The sequence below is a fragment of the Acanthaster planci genome, linkage group LG02 (genome assembly GCF_054643075.1).
Source record: "Acanthaster planci isolate LZ-2023a linkage group LG02, COTS_SCS, whole genome shotgun sequence".
Taxonomy (NCBI): Eukaryota; Metazoa; Echinodermata; class Asteroidea; order Valvatida; family Acanthasteridae; genus Acanthaster; species Acanthaster planci.
Window position 1 is genome coordinate 32,045,715 of NC_141778.1, and position 19,724 is coordinate 32,065,438.

Genomic DNA, 19,724 nt, shown 5'->3' on the forward strand with positions numbered 1-19,724 from the left:
CATTGTTTCTTGTTCTTAATTTGGCACCAGAGTGCAAATCAAAATAAAAAAACATTTATAAATGTGTTGATGAAAGGTTCAAATGGAAAGTTGTATGCCATTTACTTTCAAAATAGTTCATAATTTATTAATCTCATAAATAGGTTTTGTACAACCAAATTGTCTGCATCGGAAAAAAGACAACACAAATGAAAAAAATCTCCAGCACAAAGAATCAGTGCATAAAAATGGGATAGCAGACACTTCCATGTGAAAGGCACTTCTTCATATCAACAAATCAAAAATATATTGGAAACTATTCCCATGCAAGGCTTCTCTGTAAGGCCATCAAGATGAATGACAAATTCATTTCCTCAAGGTCACCACACATCCTCCAAGAAGTAAGACTCCATTTGGACTGGACTCCAACAGGATCACCCATTTCATCATGCCAACTACTAACTCAAACTAACTGGGCATGTTTGCTGGGAACCTCTTAAACCCTCCAAAACCCTCTAGAAAACCACTGACAAATCCTCTGTACTGGAACTTCCAAGAGGCAAGCTATTAGCAATGGTGGCTGGTCTCTTCTCAATCCTGCCAAGTCTTGCAACTGCAAATCCTCTGATATCTGGTAGATTTTGAGGGATTTGGGAATTTAGAGTCGAGGTCAAGGTCTTTGCAATAGCACCCAACAGCCTGGTGTATTAGTTATTGTAAAGCATCAACAATTCTCTATGAAATAACTCCATTTGCACACCGATCCACTCATAAAGAACTGCAGAGGTCCGTGCAGACCAGCGTCAGTAAGATACCAAAATTATGATGAGAATGTGATCAGTACTCACTTGTCTCTCTACTCTAGATCCACACAGAGCCAGCAAGTCTCTGGTCTGCCCAATTTGCCTTTTTGTCTTACAGTTCAATTAAGTCATACATTCCCTCTGGTTCAGTCTCCGTTCTGCAGGCTTTACAACAAGCAAATTTGCCAAATCTGTATAAAACTACTCTCTATCTAAAGACTACTTTTTCATAAATACACACATACATGTAGTTGGATAAAAACAACTCATTACAATCACTCATTGACTTAAGTAACAAGCGTCACTGTCATGAAGAAAATTAAATAAAATTTTAAATAATTCAAAGTACATGTAGATAGACTGGCCGAATGATTAAAATTTCCTTCATGAAGAAAAAACACTAAAATAAAATTACAGCAGTCCAGTAACCAACTGAAAAAGACAGACACAACAGTGGTCTTATAAGCTTTGAGTACATGTATTTGCATTTTGAGTTGTAGCTCCTCGCTTTCATTCTACATTAAATTAAACTTTTTTATTGATTGTACAAAATGTTTCAACACACACAAACATTCGTCAACAAGGTAAGTCCTCGGCTTGATTCACAGTGGTCGTGACTGGATCAGTGCAGTGTCAAATAGAATTTATTAACTGTATGATTGCAGTGAAAAGGCAAAAAAGTCATAGTTGTGTAAAAAAAAAATATGATGCAAGATGTGGGATGGAGAGAACCCCACCCCGCCTTTGTGTTGGTCATTGTTTGATCGGAATCTCAGGAATTCTTTACAGACTTCTAGGGGGGATGTGTTATGTAACAATCTAGAGTGTGTATAAGGATCGGATGGGGGGTACCCATAGGTCCCACAATATGCACAGGAAATAAATATTAACAAACCACTGCCTTACAGTTGAACATGCACAGATTCTTTTGTGGCTTCTGAGCAGATGATTTTTTTTTTCATTTTTCAAGGTTACACTGGCTTTGAAGTCCTGATGTGGGCATCACAAACTTTCCATGTGAGAAAAATTATGACTTATGATTAAAATAAGATGCTATGTACATAAAATCATTCCATTGGCTTACACGATGTTTAGTACTGATTACATGACATAAGAATCAAGTGATTACCAAATTTATCCAATGCAATTCTTACATGCTGATAGCAGATGTCAGGATGTACATCTGACATAGAATGTTAAAAATACAATGTAAAACATGGCCAGACGTTCCTTGTTTTCAGTGTACTTGTGGCTGAATCTACAATGCTGTTTTGAATTCTTTTTTGCAGTTTTGTTTTGTTTTTGTTTTTTCCTTTTTTTTTCCATTTGTGTTGCTTTGTTTTGTCGAGTGTTTGGATGTGCTTTATTCCTTGTGACACTAGATTGTTCTCTTAAGTAGTTGCTTGGCTGCCTTTAAGGGAAAAAAAGTGCATACAATGAACAGTTGTTACTTTATATTTTGTCATTAACAGAAAAGCATCTGCTAAACACATTAAATGTGACATTCAATCCGTTAACAGTGATTAAAAAAGCTGAGAGCTTCACTACAGAGCTCGAAGTTGGGTAGATGGAAAAGGAGGCCACACAGAATGACTTGTGTCATATGCATATTCTACTCAGAAAGTGTACAGTACATACTTTATGTGTCCTGAGCATATTAATATGCATATGACGCACATCTTCTACACAGCCTTCTTTTCTGTCTATCTCAAAGTTGCAAGCTTCAGATCTATGGTTTTAACCTTTGTTAATGTACACGTGACAGCTTGAAGTCACGTTAAATTTTTGCATAAGATTTCTCCACACAGTTGCCTTTAAAATATAAAGCTCTCTGTTTTATACATGGTACAAATACTGATATGCCATAATTTGAATGTTTTTTCAATGAACGAGTGCAATTTTTCCAGTTTGTGGCTGATGAAAGAGTTGATGTGACTGTTTGGATTGCACTTGGAATAATCACTGCATTGATATTTACAAGTACGGTCATTTTCTAATTCTGTGAACTTAAAAAAAAATTATCTACATGCTTTTTTGCAATAAATTGCTCAAATCTTGAAGTTTCAAGACGTTATGCTCTTCTTTTGCCAGATCTGAAGCCAAAAGACCTGTTTGTTTTTGAAATAACTATTTTGCAATCCAGAATTTCATTCTTGAAAGAAAATTGAAATATATAAAGAATGTTTTGGTCACATAAAAACGAACAGCATGCACCAACACATTCAATTGGACAAAAAGGAAAATGCTGATCTGGCCGCGGAGAAAGACACCTAATGAAAAGGGTAAAAAACAGGAAAAAAAGCCAAATTACATGCTCTGAATTCTCAGTAATTTCAGTGGTGCAATTTGGTATATCCCCAAAGCAATCCACAAACTGACATCGATACCAACCTGCCAATCGCTTGGAAATCATCAACATTTCCAAGATTGGTATTTTGTCCCTTGGGTTTGCAAAAAGGAGGAGTGTCTTTGTGGGCTGCTCTTGAATTACTTAAAGACAATTGGGTACTGCTGGTTTAGTCTAGTTAAGACCTTTTTGAAGGTCTTTTCAAACTTCCAGCTGAGAGCAGGGTTAGATTTGCTGCATTTCACCATGGTGACGGCCTTGCCATCTTGGCCTTTGGAGACAGATGGGAGAATACTAAGGCACAGCTCGGAGGTGGGGTGATACAAAAGCTTGTACGTCTGCAAAGAAGCAAAAGGAAGAGGATTTTAGGTAATTTTGAAATATTTTAAACAGTTACTTAACATGGAAATTATTTGTGTGACAACTTTACAGAAGATTTGTAAGAATGAAGATGGATTGCAACATGGAAAAGATACATGTACTTAAAATATCGAAATAGCTTGTTCTTAAAAATGGTATTGAGCTTTCAAAAATGTTTCTGTTACATAATAGCCATGATGAGTGGGAGTTTTCCTGTTCTTGTTCTCAAATTCTTGGTGAACTTCTCAAATACTGAAAAATAGGAGCATTTTCCAGGTTTATGGTATATACTAACAATACTGACCAGGGACATTTAAGGGCCTACAAATTTACACTAGCTTAAGTGGTTTTACATTAATTTCTGCAGGGCTTTAATAAACTTCTACCCCTGGATAACACTGTTCACAAAATAGGGAAATTCTGGTGATAAAATTTGAGACAGTCTTACCGGATTATAAACCCATAATTGGTTGCCCCTCCCACCGTGGCAAGGGTACAAAATGGGCTCCCCTCCCTCCACACGGTTGGGATAGTCCACGCACTGCTTCTCATTCCTACCAGGTCGGAGGTCATCATGCCAGGATAAGGTGAAGTACTACAAGAGATGTACATTCACAAGTATTCACATTGTTCATATTAAAGGGTGGTTCTCTTTATTTGGTCTGATATTGTTGGATTATTATTAGTAGTAGTAGATGAGTCATGGGGGGGGGGTAAAACACCTGTTGACAAACCTGATTTCCTCCTTTCTTTTGCCTGCTTGGCAAGCAAGGCTCTAAAATAATTTCTAATTTCCTTCCTTGGGTGAATGTTAAGCACAGCCCACTCTCCAAGTGTTGCATCTGGGGAAAGGAAGGACCAAAACAAAACCAAAACTGTTGAAGTTACCACTGAAATACTGAGCAATGACTTTTGTTTTTAATGGGCTTTCTTAGATTGGAGCCCAACCTAAATGAAGCTGGACTCATCAACCCTGCAACCTCTGGAATACCACCGGTGCTCTTCAGACTAAGTTACACAGCCTTATGGTAGCAGTCTGCGAGACAGTTTAGCTGGTAGAGCACAAATACGGTATTCCTGAGGTGGAACATATGAATCCTCTTCAGTAAACTTAACATTCAACTTGCTTGTGGTTCCCTGCATAGATTGGTTGGTGCAGTCCAACTTTACTATTTCAATGGTTATGAATTTAAAACCCATTTCACTTTTACTGCAGTCTCTGGATAGTTCAGAGAATAATTGAGTGAAATATTCCAAAAGTTTCAGGATCCCCTTCTACTCCTGTTTTTTTATTCAAAATGTTGATAATCTTCCCGATAAAGGTGATATGTCAAGCTTAATTTGGGTGCTGCAAAGGCTGAAAGATCAGATCCCACCTGAGAAAATTTTGGGGCTCTAAATTTATATACATTAAACCAATGGGAAAGTGAAGTTTTCCTACATATTCCTTGATGAATTTTTAATTAAAAGATGAAGGGGAACACAATGAGCCATCCTCCAACATCAGGCAAACAATCAGAGAGAGGGAGTGACAGACAAAAGCCAACTTACAAAGCCCGTGGCGCCAGGGTCTGGCTCCACCGGTGGGTAGTACTGCATTATATCTGGTGCTATGACGTTCATGAAATAGGTAAAATTCTTGCACTGTAGGCGCTCTTTCAAGGCAAGCTGCTTGCTGATGTCGCCGTAATTCATGCCCTTCAGGTGAGGCTTGTGCATGTAGAAATATTTCTTCCAGTCATCAAACCAAACCTCCACTACTCGCATCAGATTCTATAAACACATATGGTCCTCTTTAGTTAACCCTTTTTTGAATCAGTTAGCCTGTAATGGACTCTTTTGCAATTATGACAAAGGCTGAATTCTTACATGAAAACTGTTTTGATCTACCAAGCATATTGACGTAACAAGGGGTACAGCAGGCATTAAAACTGGCACAAAAGACAATCTTGTCCGAGTCCCAAGGCTTCACATTACAGGTAGAAATATAAGTATTTGTAAAAAACATGTTCTGAAATATCAAAGGGTTTGCTGAATGACTCAGTTGTCTGTGAATCTGAGTCTTCCCTTTTTCAGGCTGTAGGTCCACACACCGTCCAACTCAGTCAAAGTACTTGGCCAACACAACCTCAATGCTCAAGCTTTCCACCATCTGTGCATTATACTTATATTTACAGGGAGACTCAGAGAGGAATTTGACTAAAACTTGTAGACTTTTCTGTGTGAGTCATACTTTTAAAAAGATGACCTCAGGAAACAGGGCCAATATTTGGCAAATCAAAGAATATTGCTCCAAACGTCTTATCCAGGATGTCAAAATGACCTACCCTGAAAAATATGTCTCTGTCTTATCTGGGACCTTTCTCAAAGACAGCGCTGTGCGCACATTTTTCCCCATTCTCGACATGTAATTGGTTCTATAAATACCCTTGCCTCCAAAAGATGTCCCTTTTCTTAGAGGCTGTACAGGGTGCCATGTGGCCTATTTATAAGAGCCTACTCTCATTCATGCACTGGTTCACGTCAAAACCGTCTTCAGGCAAGGATCATGTACACACTGCGTGTGACTAATGCTCACCTACATCTGAAGTAACCAGGAGAGTGCACATGAACATGAGTTCATCAAAAAAAGGGCCAACAAGTGCACTACCCTCAAAGCACTGAGGGTTAACCCTGACTACCTGGGGTGAGCGAGAAATTCCATCAAAATTGGAGATCAAAGGAGTTGACCATGCACTGAACCCATACAGAAGGAGGATGTTTTATTCCCCTTTGGCTTTGTCACTCACCTTGTGTATGACTCCGCCTCCTCCGGGCACTGTGTAAGACATGAATTTCCGATAGACGTGCCCCACCCTGGAACAAGGTACTTCCTCCATCTCTCCCCCACACAGCCACACCTTGAAGGAGAGGTCGTACTGTTCCCCGCCCCACACCTCCAGGCCTTCGTCGTAACCCCCCAACTCGTCAAAGAAGTAGCGGCGGTCCACGGCAAAGAGACCACCAGCCATGATGGGCGTCCTGCAAGAATACAAGGCAAAAAAATCCAAGGTTTGGAACATAGCACTGTCTTATCATGAACGGGGGAAGTTTTCAACACTTTGGCTGGACACTGCTTGCCATGAAGGAACAGTAAACGGTACTGGGAGATCATTCCCAAAACCTTCTGTAAGGAGACAAACCACATGTGTGCACTTGTATTGTGCAGAGTAACCAATTTTCATCTGAACGTGTACAAATGCATTGTGTCTTTGTACATTACTTGAATTCTACACCAGACAATTTTAGGTATCAAAATACTGCTGAGAGACTAGCCAAATGAACCATTCCGTGTAAGTCAAATAGAAATTCCCCCCTACAGGTGTCTTAGCACACTGCAAGCCTTGCAAGAAGTACTACAACTAAAAATACAACAAACCCGGATTTGAACATGCTATTAATAATGGCAGACTCCTACACTTTGAACAAAGTTTTAAAATTACAACAATCAAACCTTCTTCACAGCCTCAGCTCATGGGTAGACCTTCCCCATATGTACAAAATTAAAACCATGTTATGGGGACATAAATTTTTCCACCATAATATTTTTGGTCCCCATACAATCTATACATTTCAACATGTGTGTCGCGGTAGCTACAATAACCTAGTAACAAGTACAGATAGTTTGGACTTTCCACTACGTATAATTCTAAAAATGTTGTCGAGTAATGCTTGAAATACAAAGGGTACATGGCGCAAAATTGATCTTGAACCATAACTGTCAAGAAAAAGTAACAAGACAACCGTGGACTGGCTGCCTGAAATGCCTAGCTTCACCTGAATTTAATGATTTTTCCAAATGATTTGAAAACCAATCAGTCAATGACATTAATAAGTTGCAAAGAGCCACAATGAAGAGTGTACAATTAAAAATTGGGCCATGATTCAGACTTTCGAGTCAATGAACCTCCACCATACTTTACCACAACCAGTCAACAGGAAATTGGTTTTTATTACTTAAGCCTTTTGTATATTTTTGCCCTAATTGTTTTGCAAGAAGCAGGTGGGATATATAGGCAAGCATGATATGGTTGTAGTTCTATGTACATGTGTCCCTTACAGCCACTATGTATGCCATGATGATGAATCTAACTAGAATCAAGTCTCATTTGGTAATGCCTATTAACAGAGCACACAAATCTACTGGACCCTACAATGGAACTAACTGCATTACTTGCATCCCATAGCCACCTTTACAAAGGGCAGTCATTTGGATAAGTGTAGAAGACATACATTTTTCTTTAAACAAGACCAGGGGTGAGACCAAACCACAATGAAAAATCCATGAACTTCAGTTGTGTACATGTATAAATGTTAGGTCTTGAAGATCTAACATTATATTTGTGGCATAGTGCCCATTTTTGCCTTATGGAAACTTTCGAAAATCCAGAATTTCCAGCTTACACGACATTTCACAGTACGAAGCAGACAGACTAATCTAGATGTGGATTGTAGAGCCCAACACCCATAGAGGCAGTCTGGTCCCACTTACATGTATGGGAGAATTTTCATTTTCATATGCAATTACATTACAACTAAAGTTGAAAAAAATTCACATAAACTGTCTCGCTCAAGGAAACAATTTATTGCATAAAGCACTCATATAAAAGTTCCACATAGAACATGCATAATGCAAATAAGTTTGGGTCCATGATGCATACTTGACCGGGTCCGTGTCAAACTGTCTGCGTTTCATCTCTGCATTGTTGATAGGAATCCTTTTATAGTAAAGCTCCCAGTCAAAGGCCCCCCGCATGATGTCACCAGCCTGCGACTCGTAGTGGAAATCCTCGTTGCCAATGACATCAATCATGGGGCAGGCGATGCACTTGCGGTTCAGGGCAATGCGTTCTGTAGAAGGATGTAACAATTGAAGAATGGCAGTGAATCACAAAGTCTGTGACATACAGTGAGGATGCTTACCTCAAGTTTACAGCCGCTCATCTGGTTAACAATACAAATACGGGCACATGTATGTGAAGGCTTCGTTAGTCACTACAGATGCGATGAATATGCTATCAAGAAGTTTTCGTGAGGTGTTAGACACCTCTCAAGGAAAGTAATGGACAACTAGCCTGCAAAATTGGGAGGGGGGTCTTATATAATGAATTACTTTAATAAACAAAATGAATTACTTTAAAAAAGAATAAAGATGTCTTTTGAAGGGACTTTCCCAAGTCTGATTATATTTTACAAAACAATTGTGTGGTTTCAGATTGTTCCAGTGTATTTCCTTGCCGTGGTTTGGCCAGAGAAGCAGCACGAAAGAGGTACAGAAGAACCCCACATTGGTAGAACTTTTGTTAATTGGTTTGTGCATGCATCCGTATGATTTGTTTCTCAAAGGGGGAGATGGAATTCAGGAAGATAGTGTGAGAGAGCTTTCATCAACATTCAAGTTTCATAATCAATTTTAAATACACTTGGAAGACTTTGCACGAAACAAAGTTGGGGATCAACCTACCCAATAAAGGGGGTAACCAGTTTGTGTTAGCTTCACAGTGGGAATCAAGGTATATCAAAACCTCTCCCGTTGCCTGGCGACCACCATATAGTCTGGTCCTGATCAGGCCCTCGCGCTTGTCCATTCGCAGGATCTTGACTTTGGAAAATCGCTGCATGTATTCCTCTAGAGGCTGTTTTAAATATTCTGTAATCAGAAATTTCAAACAATTGGAAAAAAATAGAAAAGATAAAAGTCTGAATTCAGCTACTTACAGATAATATTCATTTATAATCTTTTAAAAAGTATGATATATTCAGCCCCCCCAAGCCTTATGAAATCTAATATCACTTTTAAAAAGTTCCTTTATGGTTAAAGTAACGTCCATTACCAACTGTCAAAAGGAAAATTTAAACTATGTGTGCATTTAATAGACAGAATAATGCACAAATATTTGTAAACAATTTCGCTCCTTGAAAAATTGCATTTTGAAACATTTTTAAATTCTCCAAACAGCTCCTGTCCCTATTTTCTCCGTATGTCCACAGAAACACAGCATTCATTGAAACTGATTGCCTACACTTCATAACTACAGTTTGGATATAAGTAACTATCCCAATCAATACTGATAAATGCAACACAGGATAACAACTCCAGCTGTCACACAAGGATGACCAACTGTAATGTTCTCAGTAACTTCCCCACACCAGGTGTAACAGGTTTTTACCACTGACAAAGGGCCCATTCATTAGACTGGTCAGATGCACTTTCATGACCATTATTTGACACAAGTTAGCACTGAACTCTGCACATCAGCAGAGCTCCTGGTCACTCATTGCTGCATATTACAAATGTTTATCCTGTGTTTAAGGGGAAAAGCCAGCAAAGTAAGGCCAAGTCGAGAAGTTATGGCTACGACCAGCCACAGCACACACATCTATGGGAAAAAGCTGCAGTCATTGGCAAGTGGCTATCATAGACACCCATGTTCTTGTCAGCTGCAGCCAAGTATAAATAGTGACCCGGGCTGAGGTTCTATTTCAACACATTTTTTTCTGGGGATGGAAACAGAAAGTGGCGTCTTAAATAATTTGTTCATACATCATCCAAAACAGAATGAAGTGAATATAAACTGAAACCAATCTGTGTAAATTATGATCTTCTTTGTCATGATTTATGAACAGTAATTTCAAAACTAAGAGTTTGTATGTACATACTCAGCTAAAGTGTACACGACCGAAACGAGACCATGCATAGCTTAGCCACACATGAGAAACAGTTCCTGTTTTTTCTATCTTGATAGACACTTGGGTGATTGGCTAAGGAAATGGTTTCCCTTAATAACATCTGGGCAGCTTTAAGTTTCCTTCCTGCTACTAATCGGACAGATAACAAGTTCCTTGAATACTACAAGGTGGCAAGGACTGGAGCTTTGAATAGACTGCTCCAAGTTGCAAGGGAGTGACTTTTCTAATGCAAAAGGTTGATTTTATTGACTGAGTACAAATATCAGACACATATGATACAGCGTGTGGGTATTCAATAGCTCCATGCTCAAACTGACCAGACCAGTGTAGTTACACATGATATCTCACTTATCTTGAGTTAAACAAACCATTGCACTAAATGCTAACAAGACAAAACTGGAGAACACTTTCCTTCTACAACACTCTCTTGGACAAAGTGCGCAAACTCCTACTTACAGCAAACATGTTGGGAAAGTGAATTTGAAACTAATGGAAACAGTCCACTACTTTTCAGAGTCATGTTTAATGTGCATGTTGTTGTCTCCTTGTGAGAACATCATGCATCTCAAAACAGAACATGTCATGTTCCCCTCGGAGTTCTTTGGTTCACAAACACTTCTCCTCTTAACATCTTTCCAAATCCCTTTTGTCTCAGTTGCCCTATAGCTGTCTGCATCGCCACATCATCAATTGCCTCCTCCAACCCCCTCTCCTTCCCCCATCTCCTCCCAAAGAGTGCTCCCTAGGGACGGATCCTGAACTGTGACTGCAACACCTCGTGAGGTACGGGCCGACGTTTGATAAACACTGGACTTGATTGAGCGGGAGGTGATGCACTACTCCAAAATGCGTGGGGAAGGGAGGGGGTGCGGATGGAGACGGTGGATGAATTATGGATGGGCTGAGCAAGTATCAGGTGGGATCAGATAAAGGAGTATACAGTGTATTGACACAGCAAATACATGTACAAGCAAGCAAGATAGACTAATGAGCCTGTAGGTCTTTGAAGCCTAATGTTAATTCCACGCTTGATTTCTCTGCATTAGATATGCATCTGGATAGTCACCAAAATGAGGCATTGGTACACATACACAAACTGGATGTGAATGGCTTCTTTAGACAAAAGCATGCCGGATTACCAGCTAAAACCACTCTGTAGTTCACATGTTGGTTTTTAGAAAATTTTGAATAATGAGGCTGGAATTTTCACAATTCGTTTTTCCGAGTACACACAGTGCCAAGTACAGACCGAGTTTGACTACTTTTTAATGGAGTCTTGGGCCAAAAATCCGAGTTCAAACTTTTCAGAGTCTGAGTACGAGCCGAGTATGAGTACAAAATAATCAAGTACATCCGAGTACATGGTAAAACTAAAACATTATGGAAATTTGCATTGTTATGTGTGATGTGTAAAGTACTTACCCTGTATTCCAAGAAATTAACAGGTATACATATTAAAAAGTGTTGTTTTGGCTGGAATTCTTGATTTATTGACGAGATAGCTCATACACACCTTGCAACATAATCTCTCTCATTCTGGAGAACAGGAAAGGTGTCAGATTTTTATATTTTGTTTTGCCCAATCTTATTCCCATGTATACAATCTTTCCGTGCCAAGGAACGCACACGCAGCCCATGGAGAGGAGGTTGCGATTTCCTTTCTGTCCTCACGCCCTGGATTGATTTCGCTGGTGTTCTTCCAGTAGTGAGTAGAATAGTAAAGAAAGTACACCAGCAAAACTGTGAGTGCTGCAGTGCTGCCAAGTGCCAACAACACCCATTCACGAATACTTGATTAAGAGTCAATAAAAATACAACACGACTTGTAACGTGTAGCTTACACTATGTGTAATTTTGGTCAAAGTTTAGTATCAACAAATTAGTGTCGAAAAGAATCCCAATTTCTTTTCAAGTACTGTGCAACTGGGATCACGTTAACCGAGAACAATTGGTCGAGTTTAGGGACGAGTTTGAGTACAAAATTACAAGTACGTGCTGAGTACTTTTTCCCCGAGTACTTATGATTAAGTATGGGCCGAGTACTTATTGGTACTCAAACTGTACTTGAGTTTGAGTATGAGTACTCAAAAACTGACTCTACTTATAATAGAAGGATAAATGCAGACACTGCCTTATGGCTTGAACAAAATTAACGCACTGAATGAATTCATGTAGATGAGTTGTGTCGGCTCCGCTGTCTTGTTGGCATAAGCAGCCGGGTGATGTTACATTCTGTATATCTACATGTGACACATGACCTGAATGACCACCACACTTCTACGTCTTGAAATACTGAAGCTTTCAAGGGGTGGAATCGCCACTGAAATTCTTGTTCAGACAACAAAACATTAAATTTTTATTTTTTTTAATTTCGTCTTCTTCCATGCAGATATGATAATTTTGATTTGATGTGATAGGGATTGAGCATTTGGCTGCAAAAGATAAAGCTCTGATGGTCTTTGAACCCAATACATCATAAGTTGCAGCCTCTGATCCTGAATAACGTTGCAAATGTCAACATTGAAATAAACTGAAAACAACTGTGTTATAAAATGATCTGACGGGTTACAAACTCACTGCTATGATTAATTCCAAGCTTTTAGTGAGCTGCACTTTGATGAATAATTCCTTAACTGTAGAGATTAGAGGGTGTACTAAAGCAAAAGCGCCTACCCTGAAAACGTGGCCAAAAATTGAACCTTTATAGAACATGCCAAAAGCAATGCATGGGAACGTTACATCCGCCTTGTACTGGTAAATGTACATGTGGGTTGAGCAGTAATGTCCTTCCTTAGCAAGATTCAATCTTAACACGAGAATGAAAAGCCAACAAGATTCTTTGCAATATATGCACTTGTCTCTGCCTCACTTTCCAAGACCCAGTGAGGATGGCAACAGTACCATCACCCAGATGTTTCCCATTACGATATTTTAGGATCGAATGATAATGCCGATGCTGTGACTATGAATTCATTTCCTATGCCGGGCACAGCCTCGTAACCTGGTTTTAGCATGTGCCATTCCAGTCAACTCGAGTCGTTTCTTCATAATTGATGCATTAAAATTGGCAGCTGGGGACGGCCCTGCGGCATGCCGGCATGAGGAATAGTCATCAGGCATTTCTCTGAATAATGAAAAGTTGAACGTCTCAGCATGTGATAGGGTAAGGTAAGAAAAATGAAGGAGATAAAGATGCAAATAATAGCAGACTGGTGCAACACCATCCTTGGGAAGTGGACCATTGCAATAGCTCACAAAAATTTCAGGTGCAGAGATGGAAAAAAAATGTTAGTAATTAAGTACATGCAGATTATGCAGTTCTATACACATACAAAGGTTTCAGGATTAATGCCATGAAGTGCTCTACAAAACTCTCACTTCAGTAGGCAGATAAGCTTGAATAAAACTAAAACTTTTCAGTTATGTTTTCCATTTCAGTTTATTGCAGCATGGATTTTTCTCCAATTGAAAGCCAAATTTAATTTTTGTGTCAGTAATTTTTCTCAGTGTTTGAAAACAGCTAAAAAAATGACAATTTGAGGAAACTAAATCTACACGATGTCTTTGTCTTAGGTCTCTTTATGTGAAAAATACATATATTTTGTTGTGGATTTGAACAAATTCTGAGGATTATTCCCAACTCTGACAGCAGGGAAATAATGTTGAAATCTGAAATGTTTGAGACACAATTAGTACCACTCAAATGATAAATATGAAAAAATGCTGCGCGTTAGAATCAGGTCCTAAGTTATCAAATGTGTGTACTTACTGCGGTCGCTGTAGTCATCCACAAGAATGATCTCGTGGATCAGCTCAGGGGGTGACTGGTTGATGACGCTGTGGACCGTGCGCTTGAGCGTTGACATGGCCTCGTTGTGGAATGGAATCACAATGCTAGCATTGGGCAGCTTCTCTAAGTACTGGATCTCCTTACACCTGAATTAAAAAAGAAGGAATGGAGATGACTTGTCCATGCCAAACACTTTCACAAACTAGCATACTGTGGAATAAGGTTTATAAACTGACATTTGCTACTGGTGAAATGCACAGTTGAATTCACCCAAAAAACTTGGGTAGTTATGACGTCGAGTACAGGTTGATTTATGTTCTCCTAATTGGTGGAAAAATATGAGAAGTGTATGGTGATGCACAAAATTTCAAGGAAAATTGAAATCCCTGAGTAGGTTTTCAACAATCCTACCTCTTGAAGTGTCTCCGACATGTCAAAGTTTTCTTCTACCCTCCTCCGCGGTTAAGTAGACTCTAGGCTTAGGTTCAAGTGAACGGGATGTCAGTATGACAGTGTTAACTTACCTCGGGTTTCGGATGTCTTTGAGAGATCTGTCCAATGAGATCATGTCGCTGACCCGTTCGTTGAAGCCGTTGGCTTTGGTGTCTGCAGCTGCAGTCCTCTTCAGGTCCGGGGTAAGAACAACCCCTGTGCCATGCTCACCAGGACCTGAATAGACGCAATGAGATGAACTATATGCTTACAAATGTTCCTGCTGTGGGATTTTGATTTTCAAAAAAAAACAAAAAACAATTGTATAAATTTGAGGCGTCTTTTCAATATTCCCATCCATTTCGTCTTTTGACTGCCATCATGGGAATTTAAATTACGCCCCCACAGTTCGGTAAAAAAATGTTTTCAAAGGCAGGATCTTCAGAGAATCTGAAATAAACAATTTACAAAATCAGCATGTACACATGTATAAGAGAACTCAGAAACAAAGAAAAACAAGTGCATGCAAAAGTACAACAAAGGAGAATAGTGATGCCACAACTCCTATGTTGATTTTTTGTAATGAATATACATGTACACTGTATTACTAAAACAGGATCTGACCCCTGGACTTATCTGTTGCCATTCCGGTGTTCTACCTGGCAATATATCTAGTCTGCAATAAATGAGGGGAAAGAAGCCCTTTCCATTCAAGCTTGAGCACCAACCTGTTTTCAATTTCTCAGCCTGAATCCTCTCATAGTCGTGCCAGTCTTTCTTTCTTAGTACCTGTTCCCCTACTGCAAAATTTCTGAACTGGTTGCCACCACCAGCAGCCCCTGGGGGCAGGGCTCCATTCTGTTGTTCATGTACCGTGGGGGGGGGCACAAAAACAACCAATGGTATTAAAATTAGGATGAAGTATTGCACAAATTATCACACAGAACAAAAAGTTAAAAAGAAAAGATGACGATGGTTACAATTAACTTTTACACATTTGGAGGATGTACCCTGGGTGAAAAATGTCGAGCATGAGTATCAATCAATTTAACCACCAACTCAGCAAAATTCTACATTTTCTATAGTGTATGGAACATGTACAAATTCAACGTTAATAGTAGGGTAACAATAAACAGAGATTCCCTTCTTCGAGAAAAGGACCACTTTTAGGCATAACTGACAAACAGGAAATTGGGCAGTTTTCCTGAAAGACAAAAAATCGGGGAAGGAAGAGAAGTACATGTATGAAGCACGTGTATGTGTATGCAGTATCAGTCTTGTACCGGTAAGACTGACGCATAACAGTCTGCAATTATAATAGAATGGAGTGATACTCAGAGAAAGGTCGCATTGGTGCAGGTGTTACAGTAAGGCATCATTTGTGGTACATTGAAGAGTTATTGATCTTTTGAATATATGGACTGCCCAGCTGTTTCGTTTCAAAAGTGAAAGACTAATTCAGCCGGCAGAAACTGTGACTGCGTCACCCCAAATGACAGTTGTTCTTTCACTGCAATATTAATATATCCTCTACAAGCTGATGTACATGCACGATGCTGACTTTGGAATTGAATATTCATGTACTGTTTCTCTTTTAAAGACCACTTTATTTTCTTGTGGAAGTGTCTTTACTTCTGTCAAGTCTGTCCTGACAAAGGGCTAGCCCACATGGGATACGTACTGTATATTAGCAACATTCCAGGGCAGTTTGTTGCAATACGGTGTTGGTAAAGGAAATTCTCTCACATACATGTACAAAACGAAACGAATCTGTAAAATTACATGCCTGGTCATTAAACTGAATGAACTACTGTGGCAAAATCCATGTAGTTATGTAGACAAAATTTCACATTCAAATCATACACTGTAGCTAGTTGTCCAATGTTTGGACATGGGAAAGACCCCTTTCAACTTCCAGCATTCTTCCCTTACCTGTGGTACATGAAGCCCAGGCAGTACTGCGTTATCTTGGTTTCTTCTAATGATGTCCCCGTCCCCTGCACCTGCCCCGTCCCCATGTACTTTCCTTCCCTGTGCACGCCCGGGCTCCATGTCCTCTGATCCCTTCTTGATGAGGACTGTCCCCACAAAGAACAGCAGGAAGATAAAGACCAGGTATTGCAGCATGCGGCGTATGTGAATCCTCATGGTTAAAATTAAGTTCTTTGCTACAAAGGATGACTTTTCCAAAAGAAGGCAAATGAACGAGGATTGACCTCACAGTCGTTCACAATGTTTTCTTTCAGAACTGAAGCAGTGTCAGCTGGCAATATTTCCAGTATTACTCCTTAAACACTGCACTTGTCCCTTAGCAGTTACATGTATGATGACTCTGTTGCTGCAAAAATGTCGGGAATACATGTATACTTCCTCAAGGCTGATGCAAATTTATGCTAAATTAATTACGTCCTTCAAAGTTAATGGGAAATGAAGGCACGAGTTTTGGAGCAAGTTCTCAGTCTTGACTTCACGTGGTAGATCCATGATAGAGCACAAAGAAACCTTCAGTTGATGCACAGCACAGATTCTTCAGTTCATGATTGAGTTCGATATTGACTGTCCTCAGACCTTTGTGAGTGTGAACATGTAGCTCTACATTACGGGACACAGCGTATGAACGATACCATCAGCTTCAGTTCACATGTGGCTCAGCTGTCTTGTGCTTAGCGAGCATGTAGTCACTGGAAGTGAGGTTAAGGCACATGTACATGTACACATGTGTTTATGTTTTGGGACTTGGGACAACTCCCCAGTGAGCTGTAATGAGGCATCACATGTCTTCCTGCCTGCCCAGAACCCTTGCAAGCATTGTTAAAATCTGGTCACGGCTATAATCAATACTCCACGGAGAGGTTATTTCCTGCAGGCAATTTTTATGTGTTTTGGTCTGCAAAACAGAAAAAGTATGAAGTACGTGTGTCATTAGAACTGACAGGTTCATTTCTATGTTGATTACATCTGTTGACTCCTGACTAGCACTACAAGTAATACATGTACAGCACATGTAGAAATAAAATTAAATATGTTCAATGGCAGTGTTAACAGGTGAAGTGTGCTTAAACGTTCTGCTTTTATTACTGTTGCACTTTCATTCCAAAATACAGATGGACTAAAATTCTAATTGTAGTACACCTTAAAAATGACAAATTAATGAAAATAGAAACTACAGCTCACATAGAAACATTTTTAGAAATTGTGGAAATGTGGTGTTTACTGACTATATGCAACATGTGCCAAGAGGTACATGTACATGTAAGACAAAGGTTCCAAACAAACAACAGAAAGACCCAGAAAAGCTACAATTAAATTTTAAAAAGTGGTTAAAACCCTTTAAGTTCAGAAGTTGAAGAATATCTGATTAACATATCTTTAAAAAGTACAATTATTTTCTTTATTTCATTCATTCACTAGCTGTGATTTAAAATGGGCCTGGGCGTGCGACATTTTGATGTTTGTTTTAACTTTATTTTAGTATTTTATTTTCCCCTGTGGGAACGATTTAGTAGCCCAGCACAGGAAGCAACAAGAAGCCTTATTGCTAATACCGCATGAGTAATTTGCTCAATGGTAGAAAGGCATTGTGGGAAGGAAAAGGAGGCAATGTTTGCTCCTTTTTCCTTCCCACAATGCCTTTCTACCATTGTGCAACATCACCAATGCTGTATTAGCAATAAGGCTTATGAGGCATATTGGTTTTGAATATTAAAGGCAATGGAAAACAGGGACTAGGCCGAGGCATACTCAGTGGTCATTTAGCATCAACAAGCATCAACACACACAAGTAGCGTCAACAAAGTGTCAACGACTTGAAAATACCCTCTACAGATTTAAAAATCATTTTATCATATTTTAGAGACTTTAACACTTGCCTTTGTATAAGAAAAACACCATATTTGCTTCCGGAGTCTTGAAGGAAAACGAAAAGTTTTTTGTGATGTTAGGGGTCCGCCATCTTTCTTTCCTCTGCCGTCCACACGATGGCGGCTGGTCAGACTGCACAAACAGGCCCGACTTCGTCACTCAAGTTTCAACACTCAAATATCATTTCAGAAAAATACAATACATTGAATTTGATATGTAGGATCCTAATTAACATTTTATATTTAAAAAATCAAAAAAATATTATTTAAAAAAATGTTATTCAAGCATATTTATGCAAAGATTTGCATAAATATGCTTGAAAAACTTGTTGCCGCTCATTGATGCTTGTTGACCCTAAATAACATGACCCGTACTCAGCAGTACTACATAAGAGAGCAATTAATTTCCAGTCTCTAGCCACCATATGACTACATATCTCACCCCCACTCCACTCCCAGTAGGCCCTCGGTTCACATTCAGATCAAAGTTGCCTGTCACTTGTCAGCCTGTAGGCCTACTCACTGCACAGCACTAGGCTTGACAAATATTCAGTTCAGGTTCCGTAATAAGAACGACAAATATATTTATTTGTGTGAAGTAGTCGGAGATTATTGTTATTATCTTTCTACCTTCCTCTTTCAATATTAACTTCTGCCCCGCCCCTAGCCCTGAACATGTTGACATTGCCTGTTCAAAAAAAAACCTCACACGCGTACGCCCCGGCTCACGAAACCTGAGCCAAAAACTATATCAACTCACAGTTAAGGAATGAATTAACTTTCAAGAAATAAATCATAATCTAAATGCATTTGCAGTATTTATTATGAGACGGAAAATAATGGACTTTACTCACAAAAATACCCAGCTGACAAGGATATTCCCTGACAAGTAGCTAGTATTACTCTGCAGTAGCAGCATTAATTTAATGCAGTTGTACAAACTTTCACACAACCGTGCACGCACACGTACATGTACAGTACATAAGCAGACAGCTGATACCCGGCACCAGGCTGAAATTGGCACGAAATTCGGGCCGGATTTTCGGCTGGCCTGATTTTCGGCTGGACGCTATTTTTACGGCTGCAAGCAACCCTTCACATAAACGGCTAAATTTCTACGGAGGCCGATCACGGCATAGCAGAAAGAGCCCATAAACGCCAACAAACAAATTACAGACAAAAAGTAATGTTTAAATAAATCCTTCGCCGGAATGTGTTTTAGCTATGAAACAACGTGAACAACTGAGAATTTTTTTTACTTTTCACTTACAGGAAATACAGACGGAATGTGTACGAAAAAACACTAAGCCTTCATGCAAAATGATGAGGGCGCTAGTACAGACAATGATGGCCCAAAAATAATGCCTTCGCGAACCGAATAGCAATTTGTATACTGTCAATTTCTCTTCTATTAAGGAAGTTGG

At 39.4% G+C, this 19,724-nt stretch overlaps 1 protein-coding gene across 4 annotated transcripts; it reads right to left on the minus strand.

Moving 5' to 3' along the window:
• Positions 1 to 90: 90 nt before the first annotated feature.
• LOC110976862 (polypeptide N-acetylgalactosaminyltransferase 10-like) lies at positions 91 to 19,309 on the minus strand. 4 transcript variants are annotated; one of them, XM_087132962.1, is made up of 13 exons: positions 19,155 to 19,287; positions 18,310 to 18,433; positions 16,373 to 17,327; positions 15,169 to 15,298; positions 14,533 to 14,677; positions 13,988 to 14,154; positions 8,993 to 9,178; positions 8,190 to 8,379; positions 6,279 to 6,510; positions 5,041 to 5,262; positions 4,224 to 4,331; positions 3,938 to 4,084; positions 91 to 3,467 (listed from the first exon to the last, which is right to left on the minus strand). In XM_087132962.1, the coding sequence occupies exons 3-13, from the start codon at positions 16,586 to 16,588 to the stop codon at positions 3,270 to 3,272; spliced, it is 1,941 nt and encodes a 646-aa protein (XP_086989088.1). In that variant the 5' UTR covers positions 16,589 to 17,327; positions 18,310 to 18,433; positions 19,155 to 19,287; the 3' UTR covers positions 91 to 3,269. The 4 variants fall into 4 exon arrangements, with proteins under 4 accessions (XP_086989088.1, XP_086989087.1, XP_022086199.2 ...); XM_087132961.1 differs by having other exon boundaries at positions 18,310 to 18,473; XM_022230507.2 differs by lacking the exon at positions 18,310 to 18,433 and having other exon boundaries at positions 19,155 to 19,309.
• Between the last annotated feature and the right edge of the window lie 415 nt (positions 19,310 to 19,724).